Source organism: Zeus faber, assembly GCF_960531495.2.
Source record: "Zeus faber genome assembly, chromosome: 17".
Taxonomy (NCBI): domain Eukaryota; kingdom Metazoa; phylum Chordata; class Actinopteri; order Zeiformes; family Zeidae; genus Zeus; species Zeus faber.
The window spans coordinates 19,648,364-19,672,953 of NC_137204.1; the positions used below are offsets into that span (position 1 = coordinate 19,648,364).

The window sequence follows — 24,590 nt, forward strand, 5'->3', positions numbered from 1 at the left end:
TCTGTCTTCTTTTTTTTCGCTGGATTATTGCAGTCCTGATCGTCTTCCATGACGTACTCGTTATAAAAAAAATTGATATGATCCTCGAGGTCTGCTTAGTTAATTTGCTTAGTTATTTGTCTGAGTTGGAGGGAATTGTCGATGTTTGAGTGTTTAAGCAGGGTGCCGCCATATTCAATCTGTACTCACTTCCAACTTCTCGAGAGATCACAGCATGCTCCCTTGAGATCTGCTCCGTATGCTCCAGTGAGATCTGCTCTGCTCTGGCACGTTTTCGTAAAATGACCCACATTGAATTTAATTAATCGTGTGTGAAATGAAGTGAAGGTTCTTTCAATTGCACATACTTGATGTAAATTAGCCATATTTCAGGTAAATCACATTTACAGGAATTGATTGCCTTTAAGAGTCTCCTGATTATGGAAACGTGGTGCTGAGATTTGTATGTGATAACCTGACACATAATTGAGGTAGTGCATCCAATTGTTGATATCATATTGGGACTCAATTGAAAGCTTGCACTACGCTATTTTTTCTTTTAGTTAACAATCTAGATATGACACACCTGTGAGAAAATGTTCAGAACTCACACAGGGAGCACTGTGAGACTCTGTGTACAAAATCTCTCTTTGGTCTTGACTATTGCAATTTTTTGTTGAGGATATGTAAATGTGACATAAAGGAGATCTCATCTTGAATTTTCCTTTGCTATGCGTTTTTCCTCCACAACCCTCTTGTGAAATGAAGCATCCTTTCTGAAATAGCAATAGTACAGCAAAATGGATTTGACATGCCTTGTCTTGGTGTCTGCTATAGGCCTACAGTGGCTCCTTTAACCATGAAAGTAACGGTTTGGGTTCATCTTCATGGGGGTTCTTGTTGAAAGTTCACATTATTTGCAGCAACATTTTTGTTTTTAAACATTACACTGAAGTTAGCAACTTTTTAGAACTTTTTAGAAGTTGTAGAATTAAAACATATTGTAAAGGTAACCCAAGTACATTATAAATATATGCAACACTACACCCTCAGTCTAATATCAAATCCTCAGGCATGAAGTCATTAAGTTTGTTAGTACTTGCATGTCCAAAGAGCTTTGCCAGTTATGGTTGCAATGTTGGAAACCCATTAATAAACACTGATCTAATTTATTTATAGATAGAACATTTTTGAATCTTACAAATGAAACTAACATTGATTAAAACATGCATGTTTGAAATGAAAAAGGGTGCTTAAATATATATGTATATTTATTTATTTTTTTAACATTGCAATAAACTGTATATTGTGTCCTAAAAATTCTGATGTTGAACAATGTTGAATATGTAACGGTGAAAAATATACTGTTTAATCATAGCTACAATTTTAGGATCATTTATTAACTTAAATATTGGTCGTAGTAATAGTATTCCTTTATTTTCCACAGAAGTAAGGAAAGAAATTAACATCATCAGTCATATTGGATTACCTATTAGGATGCCTTACATGGCTCAACATGTCTGCCAATGAAACGCCCAATGCAGGTCAAAATGCATTTGAGCCTTTTGAAGACATGCCCATGTTGAGTTTGTGCCTGCTCTGCACAATGTCCTCTATATAAGAAGGCCCAAGTGGAAATGTGAGGCTGCAGGGGATTTCAGAGAGTTACAACTGCTGGTAAGTCTTATGGATGCTTCAGCTGCCATTTTAGGAAAATAGATTAAAGATTGTTGTTCAATATTTTCTTCTGTAATTTGTAAACTTGTAATAAAATAGTCTAATTAATTCAAGCAAATAAGTAAGCTTTCAGTCAAAGTAAAAACCAATTGTGGTTATGTAACAACAATGAAAAGAGAATGAGAAAAAAATAACTATTAGTGTTGTGCTAGAGCTGTATAGATGCTCCCCAATGAGCACTCATGTCCCCTGTTGCTGACTTTCAGTGTCCACAACACCATCAATCTTGTTTAGAAGTAGCAGCACTTCTTAATCTTCTTTATTTATTTATTTTACTTTTTATATTTCATTTATTCTTTCCTTTGCATTATCCTGCTTATTTTTATGCTTATTCTGTGCATATGTATCATCTGTTGAATTTGAAGCATATTTAGGCTGCCATTCATAAACTATGCATGCAATTATTTAAATTAGTTTATATTCGGTTCATACTAAAAATATTTACATTACAAATGTTTTTTTCTTCAGGGGTAACACAAGAAAGTTCCGGTGACTGGGTAGAAAAAGTGAGTTTCTGATATTTAATTTTTTAGAAATAGCATGGCTCTTTAAATGCTCAGGGATTTTGGAAGGATCAGGGAATACATTCATCTCATAGAGAAACGTTCATTCTTTCTGACTCCCTTCAGTAAGCCGCCATCATGAGCACAGATGCAGAAATGGCCGTCTATGGCAAAGCTGCCATTTATCTTCGTAAGCCAGAGAGGGAGAGGATTGAGGCTCAAAGCAAACCATTTGATGCCAAGAGTGCTGCATATGTGGCTGATGTTAAGGAGCTGTATCTCAAATGTACTATCACAAAGAAAGACGGTGCCAAAGTCACTGTCAAAGTGCTTGATACACAAGAGGTAGGCTGTACTTGATTTATTAAGAAAATCATAGTCACGCAGCAGGTTTCACTTGTAAAAAATAAAGATGTAATTCATTTTTTTTTAGGAGAGAACAGTCAAGGAGGACGATGTTACCCCCATGAATCCTCCCAAGTACGACAAAATTGAGGACATGGCCATGATGACCCATCTCAATGAAGCCTCTGTGCTGTATAACCTCAAAGAGCGTTATGCAGCATGGATGATCTACGTAAGAAAGTCTACCTTCCTACTGATTCATGTGGAATAGTATTTAAATACAGCATCAACAGAAGAGTTGAAATGCTCTTTTTGATCCCATCCTATTCAGACCTACTCTGGCCTGTTCTGTGCCACTGTGAACCCCTACAAGTGGCTCCCAGTGTACGATCAATCAGTTGTGAATGCCTACAGAGGCAAGAAGCGTATGGAGGCTCCACCCCACATCTTCTCCGTCTCTGACAACGCCTATCAGTTCATGGCCACTGGTAAGCTGTCATGAACAAGTAAAAAAAAAAAAAAAATATATATATATATATATAGATATATATTAGTTTTATGTTCTATAGATAATAATGACTTAATTTCTTCCTTTACAGATAGAGAGAACCAGTCTGTCTTGATCACGTAAGTTTTGCATCTGCTGACTAAATGATAGCAGAGCAATATAATTATAATAATTCAACCGAGGATAGGTTAGACTACACAACTTTCAAAAAACTGCACAAAACCTTTTCTACACAACCCTTTTCCCCAATAATCCCTATCTCTTGCAAAAATAAAAAGTAAACAGAGATGAAGTTTAACATGACAATTTGACAGCTTGCTGTTATTTTTGTGTGGGTGAAAATAAAGAAGAGTACAATATGCTTAATTTGGAGGAGAGAATAGTTGAGGAGATGCAGACTGCATGGTTTTTCACTTCTGCAGAGTTGGAAGTAAATTATAAGTCCTTAATAGTGAAGTGCAATGAAAACATTTTAAATATAATATTACTCCTCCGTCCGGGACGTCAAGGACTTAGCAGGTCAATGAGGTAAAGTTGTCTAGTCTGGGCCCGTCTTAACTATGTTTAAATTTGTATTTATATACCCAGTGGAGAATCCGGTGCTGGAAAGACTGTGAATACCAAGCGTGTCATCCAGTACTTTGCAACAATCTCTGTGGCAGGAGGAGAGAAGAAGAAGGAGCAAGCACCTGGAAAGATGCAGGTACAGTGTCGCAATATTAATAGTAATCTGTAAAAGGATAATATTCTAAAAACCATCATATTTACTTTATAGTCTCTCTGAATATATTATATGAACATATTTTATTTTATCTAAATTGCTTTACCAGCCCACATTACATAATGGGAAATTAGTTGACATCTCCAGCAGTTAAGCCTGTTGGAAAAGAATGAATGTCATGAAACCTTTGTTGAAGGAAATCTTCAGGAGGTTATAGAAAGAGGGACATTCCCATGGTTGTGGTAATGGATCGGCAGTATACAAAATAATTATTAAAGAAAACTTCACAATGAATCTAAATAGGATTCAGGCATGTGATCGATCCAAGAGGACGCTTGAGACGTTAAGAGGGGCAAGTGCTGAAAAAAAAAAAAAGGCACGTGGAAGCAGTTTTGTTTCTAGAGATTTTGCTGCTGGAGAGCGGGGTAAGACAGTGAGTGAGGAAGTATCCCTGTTACACACAGTGTTCTTTAGTTTCGTTCAAAAGGAAACAGAGCGGCACAGGGATGCACAACAGAGTACAGATCAGGGGGTTCCTCATGAATATACTTATCTTGCCCAGAAATTCCGTTGCCTCGATGTCCATTCACGCTTAGAAAAAAAATGCGCCTGATAAAAAAGCCACCATGGACATCAGGGTCAGGTGGTTGGGAACCCTCCGCCCCCCCCCTCATCTGCACGTGGCTGATAGGATTCATTGGATAATGCATCACATACAATCCATACAGCATAATGCCAGTTGAACATACACAAGGGTGGTAGTGCGCTGAAACTTCTGTCAAGTCCAACCTAGTTCTAACTAAAAATGATGAAAACAAATGTAATTTGTTTACAGCAGTGTGGATTTTAAAATTATAGGGTTCACTGGAGGATCAGATTATTGCGGCCAATCCCCTGCTGGAAGCCTACGGAAATGCCAAGACTGTGAGGAATGACAACTCATCTCGCTTTGTAAGTGTGAAATTATTTCACTGTATCTGTTAGTAATCCGTGATGATGTAATAACTCTTTAGATAAAAATATAAGATAGAAATGTTTACTATGCATAACAGGGTAAATTCATCAGAATCCATTTCGGCGCAACTGGTAAACTGGCTAGTGCTGATATTGAGACATGTGAGTATCTAGTTCTAGCTATGAATCAATTTAACCCTGATGGTGAGTGAAATAGATTTCAATTGACCATGAACCATTCATACAGATCTGCTGGAGAAGTCCAGAGTGACATTCCAGCTTCCTGATGAGAGAGGCTACCACATCTTCTACCAGATGATGACCAACCACAAACCTGAGATTATTGGTGAGATGAGTAACAAAAGACAGGGGTGTAACATGATGGTGATAGGACACGGTGCACATATATTTTTGGACCCTCCCCTCCCCACACACACACCGAACCTTTTTGATTGTCCCTTGACAAGGGGCATTTCTGTGGGAAATATCGCTATCGAAATACGCTTTGAACCTCGCAGCTTAAATAATGACGCGGCTAATTTAGGGATTTTTCCCGCTTTCACAAGCTTAAAAAAAACCGAGCAAAAAACACATTATGTGATGGTGCTCAGTTTTTTGGCGGCATGTAGCTTTCATTAGACCAATGAAATTACCGAATGGGTTAAGGTGAAATAATGTAACTGTTTAGTTTACTGTTTAGATTAAATCGAGCGCTCTTAAACTTCCCATCATTTACAGTAGTAAATGACACAAAGAAATGCATATGATGCAGCTTTCAAGTTGAAGGCGATCGATCTGGCTGTTGGAAAAGGAAATAGAACTGCTGCATGGTAGCTTGGCCTGAATAAGTCGATGATAAGATGTTGGAAACAGCAGCGTTAGGAACTGACTCAGTGCAAAAAGACAACAAAAGCTTTCAGAGGGAAAAAAGCAGATGGTCCGAACTGGAAAATGAGCTCGAAGACTGGGTCAACACACAGAGAGCAGACGGCCGAGGTGTTTCAACTGTGCATATCCGACTGAAAGCCAAAACAATCGCCACCACAATGAAGTTTGAGGATTTTAGAGGTGGACCATCGTGGTGTCTACCAGTGGGTCCTGACAGCGTGGAGCACTGTCAAAAAATCCACTCTCATCAACGGGTTTCTAAGGGTGGACTGCTGCGTGTTGAAGAGGGCAGCATGAGCTCAGCGGGGAATTTGCCTCCGGATGAAAGTGACGAGAGCGACAGTGAAAACGATCCAACATCGGATGAAGCAATCCTGAGGCTATTCAACTCCGACACTGAAGGAGATTAATTCAGTGGTTTGAGTGTGCAGGATGAGGAAGATAGTGACCAATGACTTTCTTGGTAGGCTACTGTTTACGGCAATTTTTTTATTTTTGTTACAAGCCGTGTTTCGTTAAAGCCTTTTTATTTTTGTTACAAGCCGTGTTTCGTTAAAGCCTGTGTGAAGTTCATTTGTTTCAATGTACTGGTAGGCACCTGCGGCTTATAGAAATGTGCGGCTTATCTATGTTCAAAATAATTATTTTTTTCAAATTCAGTGGATGCGGCTTATATTCAGGTGCGCTTAATAGTCTGGAAATTACGGTAAACATTGACTAAACATCTGCATTCACAAAATCCATTTAATTAATACATGTCAATGTATTAATAAATAATCCTCAGAAATGACGCTCATCACCACCAACCCCTACGACTTCCCCATGTGCAGTCAGGGTCAGATCACTGTGGCCAGTATTGATGACAAGGAGGAGCTGGATGCTACTGATGTTAGTCATTATTATCCTTCCTTTTCACACATTTCATAAGCTATCACAGTTTTTGAAATTTTTATCTTAAATATGATTTCCAAATCTTTCCATACAGACTGCCATTGACATTTTGGGCTTCAGCAATGAAGAGAAGATGGGCATCTATAAGTTTACTGGTGCTGTGCTTCACCATTGTAACATGAAGTTCAAGCAGAAGCAACGTGAGGAGCAGGCTGAACCAGAAGGCAACGAGGGTGAGTTATATGTTTTTCCAAACAGTGTGTGTTTGGCTTAATTTAGCATGCAAGTGTATCCATAGATTCTAGTTTCCACAAACACTTTCCAAATGTGTTAAATATTTTCCAAATTACTTCGTCAGATGCTGACAAGATTTCCTACCTGCTGGGCCTGAATTCAGCTGACATGCTGAAGGCTCTTTGCTACCCCAGAGTGAAGGTCGGAAATGAGTACGTCACCAAGGGACAGACTGTACCACAGGTAAATAAGAAACATTTTGATTTCAATTAATTAAAGAAGCTAACGTTTTTTACTATAGCCAACCAGTTTCAATCAAATGTTTATATACTGTACCTCCATAACTGACAGAATTAATTGAGATTGTTGGTGAGTATTGGATTTTAATAGTGCAGTGTCTCTCAAATGGGCCAAGGGGTACTTGGGGGTACTGCAGGTGGTACTTTGGGACACTGCAGGTGCTACTCGAAATGTTAAAAAGAAGTGTTGAAAATACTTGGTTGAAGAAAAGACCTTAGAGAGGGTGCACTTCAAAGAAAAGTTGGAGAACCATTGTACTCGTACATGCCCATTCAAAATTCAAGACTTTCTTAGAAATTGTAATGGCACAGTTAAACACAATGTAAGGACAACTTTACAGAAACAAAGCACCAAATGTGAAAGAATAGGTATATTAGAACTTCAGGAGGATCAGTCGAGTCCAGGTTTCTAATGTCAATGATTCAGTCCAGTTTATGCAGACGGTAAATCCTTTATCTCCTCAAAACCACTTCATAAACAACATTGCTGAGAAAGTGTAGCTTCTTGAAGACATTTTTTGTGACTTTGGGCCCTGAAGCCCAACTCCAGTTCTCCACAGAGCTGAGCTGTCTCTTGTTGTTAATTAATTTACACATGTCGCGCGTCTATATCGCACCAAATTCAACATTGCACATCCTTCGTTCCCCAGCAATACAGCCGGCAAGTGTAATGTAGATCAGATTAATGGTTATCGAGATAATCTAATGAAATATAGACAGACAGACTTACAGACAGAGAGACAGACAGACAGACAGACAGACAGACAGACAGAGATTCCTTCCATTATAGTCAGATGATTGAAATATAATTTCAACAAGATTCCTCTCATTTCATAGATTGAAAGAGACAAAATGAAACCACTAACACACTTTCTGACAATATTTTTCATGTATATATTTTTCTCAGGTCTATAACTCAGTTAATGCCCTGGCTAAATCCATCTATGAGAGGATGTTCTTGTGGATGGTCATACGTATCAACCAGATGTTGGACACCAAGCAGGCGAGGCAGTACTTCATCGGTGTGCTGGACATTGCTGGTTTTGAGATTTTTGATGTAGGTATCAATATTAGTATTGCTAATATTCAAAAGGTTATTTCAATCTAATATATTTATGATATTTATTTTAAAAGCCAATAAAAATAATAATCCTATTGCCATGTCCAGTACAACAGCATGGAGCAACTGTGCATCAACTTCACCAATGAGAAATTGCAACAGTTCTTCAACCACCACATGTTTGTCCTGGAGCAAGAGGAGTACAAGAAGGAGGGCATCATCTGGGAGTTCATTGACTTTGGCATGGACTTGGCTGCCTGTATTGAGCTTATTGAGAAGGTACTACTAATGATTAGATATAATGTTACAATTCATTATGTTATTCAAATTATTATTTTATAATATTTCCCTGTAAATTTGCTTCTATCAAGCCAATGGGTATCTTCTCCATCCTTGAAGAGGAGTGCATGTTCCCCAAGGCTTCAGACGTTACTTTCAAGAACAAGCTGTATGATCAACATCTTGGTAAAACCAAAGCCTTTGAGAAGCCCAAGCCTGCCAAGGGCAAAGCTGAGGCCCACTTCTCCCTGGTGCACTATGCTGGAACTGTGGACTATAACGTTGCTGGTTGGCTGGACAAGAACAAGGATCCCCTGAATGACTCTGTTGTACAGCTGTACCAGAAATCTTCAGTTAAGCTGCTGCCTGTCCTCTATCCAGCTGCACCTCCTGAGGGTATGACACAAATCTGGAAGTTTAACTCAGAAAATCTTTATTTTATTTACCAGGTAGAATTATTGAAAGTTATTGAAAATTACTGGAAGAATACAACATATTGAAAACAAAGCATCTAAATCACTCACGGAATAATCCATGAAAATTAAACAACAGCTTTAAAGTTAATTTAACGAATGGCAATTCCCTGTGCTGTCCTTTTGTTAAGATATTTTGTGTTATGTTGTTTTCCATTAATGCCTCCAAAACAAGCTTTTTAACCTTGAGAAAAATACAATTTTACAGAGGCTGGCAAGAAGGGAGGCAAGAAGAAGGGCGGTTCCATGCAAACTGTGTCATCACAATTCAGGGTAAGATCAAAGTACACACATACACAATACTTTGCAAAATGTAACTGTTCTACAAAGCAGCTAAAAGAAACAACATGGGGTTTTTTTCATTATGTACCTATAGGAGAACTTGGGGAAGCTGATGACCAACTTGAGGAGCACTCATCCTCACTTTGTGCGTTGCCTGATTCCCAATGAGTCCAAGACTCCAGGTCCAGTGAAAACATATAATATAGAGCTGACTGAAGATGGGCTTTGTTGATTTCATATTACTGAGATGTCATAAATGATGAAAAAAATGATAATAATTACATCATTACTTACATGTATCTCTTCACAGGTCTGATGGAGAACTTCCTTGTTATCCACCAGCTGAGGTGTAATGGTGTACTGGAGGGTATCAGAATCTGCAGAAAGGGTTTCCCCAGCAGAATCCTCTACGGTGACTTCAAGCAAAGGTATTAATAAAATTACCACAGAACATTACGTTCATAGTTGTGAAAATTAGGTTGTTAATTCCACAAACTTCCTCATTAAAGGTACAAAGTACTGAATGCCAGCGTCATCCCTGAGGGCCAGTTCATTGACAACAAGAAGGCTGCTGAGAAACTGCTTGGATCAATTGATGTGCCTCATGATGAGTACAAATTTGGACACACCAAGGTAACCAAATCCAAGCACAGATGTTGTACTCATGATATTGCTGGATATTAATTGTATGTATCTTATAAACAAAAGTACCATGATTTCTTTGGGCATTTTCAGGTGTTCTTCAAAGCTGGTCTGCTGGGTCTGCTTGAGGAGATGCGAGATGAAAAGCTTGCTACTCTGGTAACAATGACTCAGGCTCTCTGCCGTGGCTATGTCATGAGGAAGGAGTTTGTGAAGATGATGGAGAGGAGGTACATTTAGTGCAATGAAATCTAAAAGAGCCAAATGTTAAGTGATGCAAAAGTTACTGATTTATTTCAAATGTTTTCTTTCATAGGGAAGCAATTTTCACCATCCAGTACAACGTTCGCTCATTCATGAATGTCAAACACTGGCCATGGATGAAGGTGTACTACAAGGTCAAGCCTCTTCTGAAGAGTGCTGAGACTGAGAAGGAGCTGGCCCAGATGAAGGACAACTATGACAAGATGAAATCAGACCTGGCTGCTGCCCTCGCCAAGAAGAAGGAACTGGAAGAGAAGATGGTTTCTGTTCTGCAGGAGAAGAATGATCTGCAGCTCCAAGTGGCATCTGTAAGTAAATAAAAACAATAGAACTTTAAAGTATAAAGAAGTATTTCCATAGCAAATGTACAACGACCTTCTCCTGCAATTTAAAACATAAACCAGGAATCAGAGAATCTGTCAGATGCTGAGGAGAGATGTGAGGGACTCATCAAGAGTAAGATCCAGATGGAGGCCAAACTCAAAGAGACAACTGAAAGGCTGGAGGATGAAGAGGAAATCAATGCTGAGCTGACGGCAAAGAAGAGGAAACTAGAGGATGAATGCTCTGAGCTCAAGAAGGACATTGATGACCTGGAGCTTACCCTGGCCAAAGTGGAGAAGGAGAAACATGCCACTGAGAACAAGGTAAATAAAGAGTCAAAGTCATCGTTATCACATAATGGTAGAACAATCGAACAATCACAAAAACTTATTTTTTTGGACATTTAGGTGAAGAACCTGACTGAGGAGATGGCCTCTCAGGATGAGAGCATTGCTAAGCTGACAAAGGAGAAGAAGGCCCTCCAAGAGGCCCATCAGCAGACTCTTGATGACCTGCAGGCAGAGGAAGACAAAGTCAACACTTTGACCAAGGCCAAGACCAAGCTGGAGCAGCAAGTGGATGATGTGAGTTCAACAAATCTATCATGTCAAAATAGGTACATTTATGGAATTATATGCATCATATATTTACAAGCAAAATTATGAAAATGCAGCTTGAAGGTTCTCTGGAGCAAGAGAAAAAGCTTCGTATGGACCTTGAGAGATCCAAGAGGAAGCTTGAGGGTGATCTGAAACTGGCTCAGGAATCCATCATGGACCTGGAGAATGACAAGCAGCAGTCCGATGAAAAAATCAAGAAGTAATGTAATACTAAGGAAATTCTCTTTTGTGAGTAAAATATCAGAAATATATTATTCTTGAATGTTTTTCTGTAATTAAATCATCAGAAAGGACTTTGAGACAAGCCAGCTGTTGAGTAAGATTGAAGATGAACAATCTTTGGGTGCTCAGTTGCAGAAGAAAATCAAAGAGCTCCAGGTGTGTAATGCTTGCTCTAAAATACCACAGAAGTGATTATCATGAATACAGAAAATTTAATAGTTATATAAATATATGAATCTCTTGAATATTATATTTTACAAAGGCTCGTATTGAGGAACTGGAGGAAGAGATCGAGGCTGAGCGAGCCGCTCGTGCCAAGGTTGAGAAGCTTAGAGCTGACCTCTCCAGGGAACTTGAAGAGATCAGTGAGAGGCTTGAGGAGGCTGGAGGAGCCACTGCTGCTCAGATTGAGATGAACAAGAAGCGTGAGGCTGAGTTCCAGAAGATGCGTCGTGACCTTGAGGAGTCCACCCTGCAGCATGAATCCACTGCTTCTGCTCTCCGTAAGAAGCAGGCTGACAGTGTTGCAGAGCTGGGAGAACAGATCGACAACCTCCAGCGTGTCAAGCAGAAGCTTGAAAAAGAGAAGAGTGAATACAAGATGGAGATCGATGACCTCTCCAGCAACATGGAAGCTGTTGCCAAGTCCAAGGTAGAGCCATTACATTTAAAGCTAATTATGTGTAGTGAATATTCTCAAGAAAAAAACCCTCACTAATTAAGTAATCATTCACAGGGAAATCTTGAGAAGACGTGCCGCACCCTTGAGGACCAGCTTGGTGAACTCAAGGCTAAGAATGACGAGAATGTTCGCCAGATAAATGACATCAGTGGTCAGAGGGCAAGATTGTTGACTGAAAATGGCAAGTCTTTATACTTTTTAGCTTCTACCTCAATCAAAAAAAAGTGCAATTCCAGTTTATTTAAAACTGTATTTTTGTATATAGTTGTTTGTATATTAATGAGAATGTGGATTATCCCTTTAGTTGTTCTTTTTCAACCAAAGTTATTGAAAATTTGAAAACAATCCATTAGGTGAGTATACTCGTCAACTTGAGGAGAAAGAAGCTCTTGTGTCCCAACTGACCAGAGGAAAGCAGGCCTTCACACAGCAGATTGAAGAATTTAAGAGACAGATTGAGGAAGAAGTAAAGGTAAGGAAGAGGTTAAAAAATGGTGTTTTCCTATTCAATTGTTCATAAATAAGAAATATTTATTTTACATTATTTGTGTGTCTGCGTTTACAGTGAGAAAGACGTTCATAGATCAGTTCAATTTGTTAAGTCTCTCTTCAAAACAACTTTCTCTGGGCGTCTCTTAGGCCAAAAATGCTCTGGCTCATGGTGTGCAATCAGCCCGCCATGACTGTGATCTCCTGAGGGAGCAGTTTGAGGAGGAGCAGGAGGCCAAGGCTGAACTGCAGCGGGGAATGTCTAAGGCCAACAGTGAGGTGTCTCAGTGGAGGAGCAAGTATGAAACTGATGCTATCCAGCGCACAGAGGAGCTCGAGGAGGCCAAGTAAGCTTCTTTCTATGAGCATTGGATTTGTTTTCAAAGTACAACACTTAAACTTTGCAATTCATTAACAGGAAAAAGCTTGCCCAGCGCCTTCAGGAGGCTGAGGAGCAGATTGAGGCTGTGAATTCCAAATGTGCCTCTCTGGAGAAGACCAAACAGAGACTCCAGGGTGAGGTTGAGGATCTCATGATTGATGTGGAGAGAGCGAACGGACTGGCTGCCAACCTTGACAAGAAGCAGAGGAACTTTGACAAAGTGTGTTGATGTTGATCATGACATATAGCAAACATTCTAAAAAGTGGCGATCATAATATATTCATATTGTAAAAATTATTTTTCTACAGGTTCTTGCAGAGTGGAAGCAGAAATATGAGGAGGGTCAGGCAGAGCTTGAAGGGGCTCAGAAAGAGGCTCGTTCTCTCAGCACTGAGCTGTTCAAGATGAAGAACTCCTATGAAGAAGCTCTGGATCATCTGGAAACCATGAAACGTGAAAACAAGAACCTGCAACGTAAGTTCTAATAAGATCCCCTTTGAACAATGACATTTTAAAGACACAAATGTATTGATAATTTAAAATTGATATTGGTTATCAGGCAAACTGTCAATAAACAAATTTTACTGACTGGCATATGTGATTTGTAATGTTCTACCCTCAATGCAGAGGAGATCTCCGACCTGACTGAACAGATTGGTGAGACTGGAAAGAGCATCCATGAGCTGGAGAAGACCAAGAAGCAGGTGGAGACAGAGAAGTCTGAGATCCAGAGTGCACTTGAGGAAGCTGAGGTGAAAAAGATTAGAAAGCTAATATATACATGGCCATTCCCTGCATGAACTATAAATACTAAACTGAACTATAAATAATTCATTTAATATTAATTTTTTTTTAAAAACATAACCATTAAAATATACATTTTGCAAAAATGGGAACGGATATTAGGGAACGCTGGAACATGAAGAGTCCAAGATTCTGCGTGTCCAGCTGGAGCTCAACCAGATTAAGGGTGAGGTGGACAGGAAGCTGGCTGAGAAGGATGAGGAGATGGAGCAGATCAAGAGGAACAGCCAGAGGGTGATTGACTCCATGCAGACCACTCTGGACTCTGAGGTCAGGAGCAGGAATGATGCCCTGAGAATCAAGAAGAAGATGGAGGGAGACTTGAATGAGATGGAAATTCAGCTGAGTCATTCCAACCGCCAGGCTTCTGAAGCCCAGAAGCAGCTGAGGAATATCCAGGGACAACTCAAGGTATTGCACAAAGCAACTACATACACCAATATATAGTACTGTGCAAAGGTTTTCGGCGTTTTATAAGTTTCACAAAGTTATTTTTTGTCTTCTACATGAGTGTGTCAGGCATACGGTGGTCACACCAAATATTGGTTATATTTTTTATTTCCTTAGTACCACACTTTGTCCGTCCTAAATTAATTGAAATAAATACTATTCATGGCATTAATGATTGAAAGGATCCCCACTTTACAGCATTTTTTCACAAGTGCCTAAATCTTTTGCGCAGTACTGTGTATTTGTCCTGTATTTACCTTTCACAATGCCCACATCAGGATGCCCAACTGCACCTTGATGACGCTCTTAGAGCCCAGGAAGACCTCAAGGAACAGGCTGCCATGGTGGAGCGCAGGAACGGTCTCATGGTGGCTGAAATTGATGAGCTGAGAGTCGGTCTGGAACAGACAGAGAGAGGCCGCAAAGTGGCTGAGCAGGAGCTGGTGGATGCTAGTGAACGTGTTGGACTGCTGCACTCTCAGGTATATTAATAAAGGTCCAAAGCGACTTGCAATAAGCACGATTGTCCCAGTCTCAAACCAACTGTATGTCACAGTCACAGCCAAGTAAACATTCTCTAGAAACTAGTAGTATTAGTAGAGTTAGAGAGAGCTTTATTTTTTATTTGTATGAACGTATCTTAGAAGGTAAAGAGAAAATAGATGCTAGAGTGGATTTAATCTCAGTAATTCTCCAGTGTATTTATTTTGCAATTACATCCACATACGATCCCCTTAATTTCTGAAACAAACTTTCTTTTAGAATACCAGCCTTCTGAACACAAAGAAGAAGCTTGAGTCGGACCTGGTCCAAGTCCAGGGTGAAGTGGATGACACTGTTCAGGAAGCCAGGAATGCAGAGGAGAAGGCCAAGAAGGCCATCACTGATGTATGTCTAAATCAGAATCAGAAATACTTTAATAATCCCAGGGGGAAATTACTTAAATTATTTAAATTCAAATATTCATATATATATATATATATATATATATATATATATATATATATATTCATATACTGTATATTCATATACTGTATATTCATATATGTACTTCATGTTGATATGTGCCTTATGTCAATAGAAACATTCCTTTTGTGATATTTATAAATATTTTTTTGTATCATAATCTGTAGGCTGCCATGATGGCTGAGGAACTGAAGAAAGAGCAGGATACTAGTTCTCATCTGGAGAGGATGAAGAAGAACCTGGAGGTCACAGTGAAGGACCTGCAGCACCGTCTGGATGAGGCTGAGAACCTGGCCATGAAGGGAGGCAAGAAGCAGCTCCAGAAATTGGAGTCCAGGGTAAATTAATGGAGCTGACCTTATACATTACACTCTGTTTAATTCAGCTGATGTTAATGATTTGATTGGATATCTTAATTTCCGTGTTTTGCTCTGAAGGTTCGTGAGCTGGAGACAGAAGTTGAGGCTGAACAGAGACGTGGAGTAGATGCTGTTAAAGGTGTCCGCAAATATGAGAGGAGAGTGAAGGAACTCACCTACCAGGTAGAGTGCAACACATTTATTATATATGGTATTTACTTAAACTTTGTCAATATAAAAATGTTAAAGTCGGCTTTTGAAAGTCCATTTAATTTATGATTTGATATCCCACTAGACTGAAGAGGATAAGAAGAACAGCGCCAGGCTGCAGGATCTGGTAGACAAGCTGCAGCTGAAGGTCAAGTCCTACAAGAGGCAGGCTGAGGAAGCGGTACGTTTCAATTAATTGCTATTAAATACTTTTTTAAATGTTATTTGTTATTGTTAAAAGTTGATATTTTTGTCTCAACATTTTAATGCAACTTATTACAGGAGGAACAGGCCAACTCCTACCTGTCCAAGAACAGGAAGGTTCAACATGAACTGGAAGAGGCTGAGGAACGTGCTGACATTGCAGAGTCTCAGGTCAACAAGATGAGGGCTAAGAGCCGTGACTCTGGAAAGGTAAATGCATCTTTTTCGTTACAATTTCCCCAAACATTAACATCTGAACATTTGAATTAACTCATAAACTTTAATATCTGATTTTATATTTATTTATCTTTCACAGGGAAAGGAATCTGCTGAATAATGTCTCTGATTCAAATAATCTCACAAAGTCATAAAATGTGCTAAAATTGTGAATTATATTGAATAAATACAAATTCAACCACTATTTTTTTTCATTCATTTGTTCAAGAAAGTAATGGCAATGATAAAAGCTTCAGCTGTCCAGGCTATCAAAAACACATGTTGCTGCTCTGTTTTTGCATCCATCAACACAGCTGCAGACTCAGTCACAGGTGCAACATAAGAAGCAAAATATGAACTCCCTGAGCCCCTGACAGCTTTGGAGGATCCAATCATCGGGTGACCTAAAATAATACTGGAAAACGTGCTATGAAAACACTATGATAAGGCTATTCACAAAGGAGCGAAATTGACAAGATGTTACTAAAGAGCAGGCACAATAATAATAATGGTAAAAATAATAATAATAATAATAGCTTTATTTATATAGCACCTTTTAAAAGAGACAATAAATATAAATAAATACAAGATAACAATAAGAAATAAAAATAAATAAATAAATAAATAAATAAATAAATAAATAAATAAATAAATAAATAAATAAATAAATAAATAAATAGATAAATAGATAAATACATAAATAAAATGCATGAACAAATAAATAAATAAATAAATATACAACATGGAACATACAAAGAGTGGGACACAAAGAGTGGGACATATGATGAGCCTTCTTCTTTCGGCTGCTCCCGTTAGGGGTCGCCACAGCAGATCATCTGCCCCCAATGCATCCTTCTCCCAATGTAACTCTCATCTCTCCTCCACACGTGTCCAAACCATCTCAATCTTACCCCGCTCACTTTTTCACCAAACTGTCCAACCTGAGCGGTCCCTCTAATGTACTCATTGTTAATCATGTCCATCCTTGTCACTCCCAATGAAAATCTCAACATCTCAACTCTGCCACCTCCAGTTCAGCCACCTGCCTCTTTGTCAGTGCCACCGCCTCTAAATCGTACAACATAGCTGATCTCACTACTGTTCTGTAGACCTTCCCCTTCACTCTTGCTGGAACCCTTCTGTCACAGATCACTCTGGACACTCTTCTCCACCCACTCCAACCTGCCTTTGCTCTCTTCTTCACCTCTCTCCCACACTCTCCGCTGCATTGGATGGTCGACCCCAAGTACTTGAACTCATTCGCCGTCCCCACCTACACTTCTTGCATTCTCAGCTTTTTGCCACCCTCCCTCCCAATCAGGCAGATGTATATAAAAGAAACCACTCGACAGTTGAAAGTGTTCTTCACATGAGAAATGCAGGGGGTTTTATTTCACTAAACAGCTGACAGTTACACTGAGCTGCATCTGAATCATTTTGTCCTGATCGATGGGCCGCTAGTTCAGCAAATATAGAATGAATCCACAGATCTCACTGATCCAAATCGCATGCAAAATGTACCAGGATGACATACTACATTCAGTGAAATGATCCGATAATGCGATTATTATTGTGATAATACTTATTTGCCATGACAACAACCAACAATGGTGGAAGGTTGCAACTAAAGTAAGTGTTGCCATCAACCTGCAAAGTTCTTAAAGAAAGTGAGGCAGTGTCAGAAAGGCCATTGTTCTCTTTACTAACATATTCAAGCATCGCATTTTGGGAGGATGAAGTGCAAAAACTTTTCAACTACACAACTAAGAACCAATTGTCATACAGAGCCATACTTTTGTTTGAAGTTGAATTTATTTTCTTTTTATTATTTGTTTTTGGTCCAATAAAAGGCCCATCCATAACATTGAGAACAAGAGAGTCCACTGACCAACAGTGTATACATGTCCATGTAGACAATATGAGGATGAGCTAAGACAATACTGATACCTCAATTAAAAAACAATGTTCACTGCACTGATTCATTATCAACTCCATCATGCAAACATTTTGTTGTTTTATTTTTCGCAACAATAGGTTAAGTTGTCTTTTCATAAATTACATTGAAGTAAGTAATTTAAGCAATTTACACAACGTAAACTAGTTTGAGAAATTATACCATATAGTGGAGGTAACCCAAGTAAATTATGAATATGAAACACTACACCCCCAGTGTAATATCAAATACTCAGGCATGAAGTCATTAAAGTTTATACATACTGTATAACTGCCCAAAGAGCTTTGCCAGTTATGGTTGCAATGCTGGAAACACATTCATGAACACTGATCTAACTTATTTATAGATAGAACCTTTTTGAATGCAATACATTTGAGTAGCTTTGATTAAAGTATGTGTGATTGTAATCAAATTGTGTGTAGCACACATCTGTTAAAATTTTCAAATTGATAGATAAATTGCATATTAATGTGGAAATTTCACAGCATGCTTCTGAATTTATACTAATGGATCCAAGTGTGATAGACATATACATATACATATTGATTACACAACAAATTCTTGACTTAAGCCTAAGTTTACTTTAAATTGCTGCATTCATCAAAGACACTGCAATCGAAGAGGTACACCAAAGTGTCTCAGGGAGACCAAGTTAACATATAGCTTTTATAGTTGCTCCTTCTCAAGATGACCTTGAGTGGCTAGACACTGTGTGCTCTTGTTCTTTGGGAAACAGGTCTTCCTTAGGAGGATTCCTTTCGGGTTTAAGAGTGGCAACAAGCGGTATCGTCACACCAAAACAGTCTAGTAATTTTCCATTTATACTTGGTTAAAGGTACTGTGTGTGTTTTCCTATCCAGCAGGAAAACGCAAAGGCAGAGTTTTATTGGTAATGGCAGTATTACTGGATTTTCCAAGCCAATGTCTATAAATTGCCATCACATTCCCCCCCTTTGATCATTCTAATGATCAAAAAATACAATAAAACACATCATCAATATAGTCCATAAAACAGTTCATATTATCCTTAAACATCCATAATTATACATTTCAATAATCACCATAGTTGCGTTATTAATATGCAACACATTAACAGAAATCACTTAAGTAATTGTTTCATCATCATCATCATCACTGGCATTACCTGTAAGGCTACATTTGCAGAGTCTTTGTATGCGTGCTTCTACCAGGATTTGTTTGGGCCTATTATTAGTGGTTGACACCATGTGCTATAAATATTGTTGCTTGGTTTGTCCCGCTGTTCGGCACACCTTGGTCTGATTCTCCCTGTCATATCAATAATATTTGGTGTGACAGGGAGAACTGCCATATTATGGTCAATTGCTACCTCCCAGGTTATTCTCACATGCATTTTTGTTGATTCTGAACACTATAGGGAAACACAATAACCTTACAGGGGCGGAACAGGAAACCTTTTAGTCAACCTACTTTGTTCAAATTGTTGCCAATCAGTCTCTTTGGTGATCGTTTTCAAAGTGCAGTTTCCTTTAGCACAGTATTGTGGTGGGCAGTCAAAACCCCTGAAACCTCTGTCGCTGAGCTGCTGTCATTGTCTCTGCAGCTGTGGTGACAGCACAGGTGATGTGATCATGGTGTTACCTTGTGGTGCATCAGGAGACTCATGTTGTGTTTCTCGTGATACTATACCGGGGCAGGACGGTGAGCAGGGAGATACCAAGCAGCACACAAAGCAATCCCCTCATGCCCCCGGGCATTTGACAGAACGGGGACCAGGGTCTTCATTTCCTACCTTGGAGGGGCAAAGCAGCTGAGCAGAGTCGGGTCTTCAATTGTCACTACAGGGGACAGTAATGCCGGTAAGAAGAGTGGTTCTAGATGGGGTTTTCGTGGGCCTTCTATGCTTCAGGTTTTCACTTCTTGTGGCAGACAGGAAAAATAAGTGCAAAAATTGGAGGAAATCCTTGGAGGGGCTGCGCTTGTGCTATGCCAAATCCTGACAGGGGGGGTTTCGTGGGACACCTGATGACCCCCGGCAGCCGATAAAGCCACACAATCGCTTTGTGAATTCACCCCCTTAAGTTTTCTTTGAGGGCGGCATTAAAAGCTGCTGGGGACTCAGTGTAGGCTTCGGGCATTTATGTCCACATGTAATGCTTCCCTTAAAGGGTGAATGCAAACTAATACTGAGATTCCTTTTCTGCCCGTATGCTGAAACCAAAAAATAAAAGTGTTGGCCAAAAAATATTTTCATTCACCCGGGACCTGTGAGAGTACAGTGATTGGATTAGGTATTTGGTGGATGGGATGGCTTGAGCAGCCACACCTGTCGCTCATTGGTTGGGCTAACGAGCGGCAGGTTGAAAAACCTCATCCACACACTCAGTCAGGATAGGAGCCCTGTCATGACATGTATCATGACATCCATCTGCACCTGGCTAATTCCACCTAGCCTCATCTCTACAATAAACTGTTGTTTACAACTCCCCGTCGTCTGTGTCTCTGTGCCGGAGGGCCCTGGAAACACCACTTGGCTGGCATGTGGCGGCAAAGCTGACACAGTGGCGCCCAATGTGGGGATCTAGCATTGGAAAGGGACACAGACGGGCCATCCAAAGACATCCTGGAGCCACCAGCGGTTCCCTACTGCCAACCCTCTCCCTACTGGCAGCAGCAGCCTCCAGGGGGTCCGGCGGAGGACCGGGGGGGAAGCAGTGCAGCAACCACCACAGGTAACCGCTGGCAGCTAGCTTCTCCGCCCTGCAGCCATCACCGGGATCATCCAGCAGCCCAGCAGCCAGGCCACCCCTCCAAGTATCCCCCGCAGCAGCCAAGTCTCCTCTTGTACAAGATTAAATACTTTATTAACCTAATGTATTTGTCTCCGATTTCCTCTGTAACGATTAGTCCGTCCATGAACAAAGTTTATAACAATTAAACTTTAACAATCCGGATCGTTCACTACCATCTGGTTGGCGTTCTCAGTGGATCGTAAACAATTTGCAGTGGAATGATAACAATGTTCTACCCACATACCAACGCTCTCCCAAGTTGTACAAGGGTCTTTGCAGAGTGAAATGTGGGAAATGCCGCCTGGCATGTTAAAGAACCGCTGCGCACATTCAGACAAACACACAGACAATGCATAGTAATTCCCCTGAGATAGATTCTGTATATTGTCAAATTGTCCCTGCATTAAATCTACCTATTTCCCCTTTTCAAACCATCTTTTCTCATAATCTGTATCTGGTGTGGCTACAGTTTTTTGGTGACCAGTTAGGAGCATGACATCAGGGTTATATCCCTACAGAGTGTGGGCTTTATCTAACAGGTCTTGAGAAATGTAGTGGGGGCCCTCGGGAATCAAATCTCACACATAGTAATACACTAGTTCACCTTTACAGTATGTTACTCATTGTCACGATGACCCCGTCTGTGCGGATCATGCACCATCTTTCCAGACATTGTCTTCGTTCAGCCTTTTTACCCTTCTCATATTGCTCTAGCTATTTCTCATTGATTTCTACTAAAACTCCCATCTTTAGGAAACCCCAGTATGTCCCATTTCTGCAGTTCTTCCACCGATTACAGACCATATTTCATGACCATGCATTTTGCTGGTCCTTGCCAAATGGAAGGGTCTTTCTTACTCATTTTGGAACCCATTTTATCAAACTCTAAATTTATGGATTATGTTTTTATGTGGTCTGTACAATTAGTTTTAACACACTGTACTCCTCTGGTTTTTATCCTGTTATCACTATGGTATTTTCTATCGTTCTTAGTAATTACCCCGCCTATCTGAAAGGCGTTCACGATGGTTTTATTTTTTAACAATTATTATGCCTATTCCAAGAATATCATTTTACCTTGTCAAGGCGATATCCTAGCCCCGGAGAACCGGTCTGGAGATCTTTTCCTAGCGCTCTAAGTGTCCCAAATACTTCAAGGCAAGGCAAGGCAAGTTCATTTGTATAGCACATTTTAACAACAAGACAATTCAAAGTGCTTTACATAAAAGATAAAAAGCATCAAGACAAAGTGCCGAGAAACATTAGGACATAGAATAAAAAGTAAAAAAATAGAATACATAGAATTTGTAGTGCAAAAGAAACACATTGTAAAAGGAAGAACACATTCAAAAGTTAAGAAATAGAATACATTAAATCAAGTGAAAGTGACAGAGCAATGTAAGAAATTTATATTTGGCTCAATGAAAAGCAGCGGTAAACATAAAAGCCTCCAGCCTTGATTTAAAAGAGATGAGAGTTGCAGCAGACCTGCAGTTTTATCGGAGTTTGTTTCAGATACGGGGTGCATAAAAACTGAATGCTGCTTCTCCATGTTTAGTTTTGACTCTGGGGACAGAAAGCAGATCTGTGTAATTACCTATAGACAGAAAGAAGTCCCTGTCCTTAAATTCGGATTTAAACCAGTTTAGTACTGTGCCAGAACATCCCACCCAGTTTAATAATATGTTGTGGTTAACTGTGTCAAATGCAGCACTGAGATCCAGTAATACTAAGACTGACTCAAGAATGCAGCACTGAGATCCAGTAATACTAAGACTGATACAAGAATGCAGCACTGAGATCCAGTAATACTAAGACTGATACAAGAATGCAGCATTGAGATCCAGTAATACTAAGACTGATACAAGAATGCAGCACTGAGATCCAGTAATACTAAGACTGATTCAAGAATGCGTAGTTGCTTAGTAGAACTTCAAGTAGTTTTGTGTTCTCACCTTTTAACATGAGTACTTTGTTTTGGGATCCTGTACAGCCGGTCCGTTCAGACGCCTTTGTCTCGCTTCGCTCCTCCGGTTATGGATTTTGTAAGAAGGAGGTAGAGCTCCTGAGATTCGAGATCCCAGCTGTGCACAGTTTTCCTACAGGAAAGACAGATAATGAAAAAACATCAAGTTTACGATCCCATCCTCGTCAAGACATCTGTAAGTTCAGCTCTCTAATGTACCCAATTGTGAGATAAATCACATAAATACTGTTTACACAACAACTTCTTGTCTTAAGCCTTTATTTTAAATGGCTGCAATCACCGAAGACAGTGCACTCAAAGAGGTACAGTGAAGTGTCTCAGGGAGATCAAGTTAACATACAGCATTTATTGTTGCTCCTTCACGATATGACCTTGAGCAACTAGACACTGTGTGCTCCTTTTCAGTTAGAAACAGGTCTTTACTGTTCGGTTTTTCGGTTGAAGATTCTGGCTATTCGATAAGATTTCTGGCTTTTCCAAGGCGATATCATTAAATTGCAATCACACTAAAAATTCTAGATAATAGATTAAAGATTCTAGATAGATAAAAGATTCTAGATAAAGATTATATCAAATGTTGAAAATAATGTTAGTCAATGTTAGGCAATTAATATTAGTCTATAGGATTGTTTCAAATAATTTATTTGAATTTTAACATTATATATTTTAGATATTTAAAGTTAATATACTCTAATTTTCACTAATATTGTTAGGAGTAGTAGTTGTATTACTTCATTTCACACGTAGAAAAATCCTCATTCATCTGGTAAAATCTATTAAACAGCCTTACATGGCGCAACATTTTGCATTACAACATCTGTGCCAATGAAACACCCAATGCAGATTAAAATGCATTTGAGCCTTTACAAGTTGAAGTTCAAGTTCAAGAGATTATCTTTTGTGGACATGGTCATGTCGAGTTTGCTCTACCCTCTGAATAAGTTAGCCCAAGCAGAGATTTAGAGGCTGCAGGGGATTTGTTACTAGCAGGTAACTCCTGCAGTTGTAACTCTTGAAGGGGAGTTACAATTGGTAACGATGAAACTAAACCGGGCACGTTGGCGGAGCATACGGGTGCAGGTATTTTATCTGCAAATTGAACCTGCTAAGTTATTGAAATCAATCTACTCTGAAGCAAAGTTAACTTTCTTCAACTGCCCATTTTTCACATCATTTTTCATACAGCTGCAATATTGCTCGTGCGAGCAAAGATATTTTGCACGCAGGCGCTGTGTGTGAGAGCTTTCATATGCTTGCATATGCGTGCACGGCTGTTTGAGTTGCACGCGCGGCTCCTCTACATCCACGTGCGTCAATCTAATTTGCGCATACAGATGTTGCCACTGATATGCTATCATAAGATTGCTTCTGAAAAGATTGTCGTCCGCCTTCTCATGGTCCGTTGCCCTGCCCTAACAGAATATAGAATCTGTCTCAGCTTAATACCCCAAATTATTTGCTTGAACACATTTCTTTGGTTATACAATAAAGAATTGTCAAATATCACTTCCATGAGGCTCTTCTCGACCAACAGATCATAGGCAATGAACGTTGCCTGTCTCAACTCTAGAATGTAGTGATGTCTTAAATGACAATCAAAAATAAAAAATGTTTCATTTAATTTATTTAATATAAACAATTATGTCTTCAATTGAATCTTGCAGCAGGAGCAATTTTGTTCTTTGCTCAAAATATTTTATTTAAAATATAATTATTTATAACATTTTAACGTTTGTGGAACAGCCGCCAGTGGGCAAGGGGTTCAGATGAGCATCCCACCCCTAACGCCCAGCCTGTGGGCAGTGCAGCACCAACGGTGGATTAACTGGGATTTAATAATAAGTGCACTTTACGGCACTCCGCCCCGTGCCTGTACGCTGCACCAATGTG

General features: G+C 39.5%; 1 protein-coding gene across 1 annotated transcript; it reads left to right on the forward strand.

Annotated features, from left to right (window-relative positions):
- The first annotated feature begins 1,629 nt into the window (after positions 1-1,629).
- Positions 1,630-16,193, forward strand: LOC307243185 (myosin heavy chain, fast skeletal muscle-like). Its single transcript, XM_080017852.1, has 41 exons — positions 1,630-1,656; positions 2,185-2,222; positions 2,346-2,564; positions 2,653-2,796; positions 2,896-3,052; positions 3,164-3,191; positions 3,661-3,775; positions 4,652-4,744; positions 4,846-4,909; positions 4,995-5,093; positions 6,420-6,523; positions 6,621-6,759; positions 6,885-7,003; positions 7,967-8,116; positions 8,228-8,398; positions 8,491-8,794; positions 9,080-9,144; positions 9,248-9,335; positions 9,464-9,581; positions 9,663-9,786; positions 9,889-10,025; positions 10,112-10,367; positions 10,464-10,706; positions 10,791-10,967; positions 11,057-11,202; positions 11,291-11,381; positions 11,488-11,877; positions 11,962-12,088; positions 12,261-12,379; positions 12,547-12,743; positions 12,815-12,998; positions 13,088-13,253; positions 13,407-13,531; positions 13,686-13,994; positions 14,312-14,515; positions 14,796-14,921; positions 15,167-15,337; positions 15,437-15,541; positions 15,654-15,749; positions 15,851-15,982; positions 16,089-16,193. The coding sequence occupies exons 3-41, from the start codon at positions 2,358-2,360 to the stop codon at positions 16,107-16,109; spliced, it is 5,811 nt and encodes a 1,936-aa protein (XP_079873978.1). The 5' UTR covers positions 1,630-1,656; positions 2,185-2,222; positions 2,346-2,357; the 3' UTR covers positions 16,110-16,193.
- The last annotated feature ends 8,397 nt before the right edge of the window (positions 16,194-24,590 follow it).

Coding starts and splice junctions, on each gene's coding strand:
- LOC307243185 (XM_080017852.1), top strand. CDS start 2,358: ATGAGCACAGATGCAGAAATGGCCGTCTATGGCAAAGCTGCCATTTAT. Junction 7,004..7,966: donor AGGGACAGACTGTACCACAG/GTAAATAAGAAA, acceptor TATTTTTCTCAG/GTCTATAACTCAGTTAATGC. Junction 12,089..12,260: donor AAGATTGTTGACTGAAAATG/GCAAGTCTTTAT, acceptor ACAATCCATTAG/GTGAGTATACTCGTCAACTT.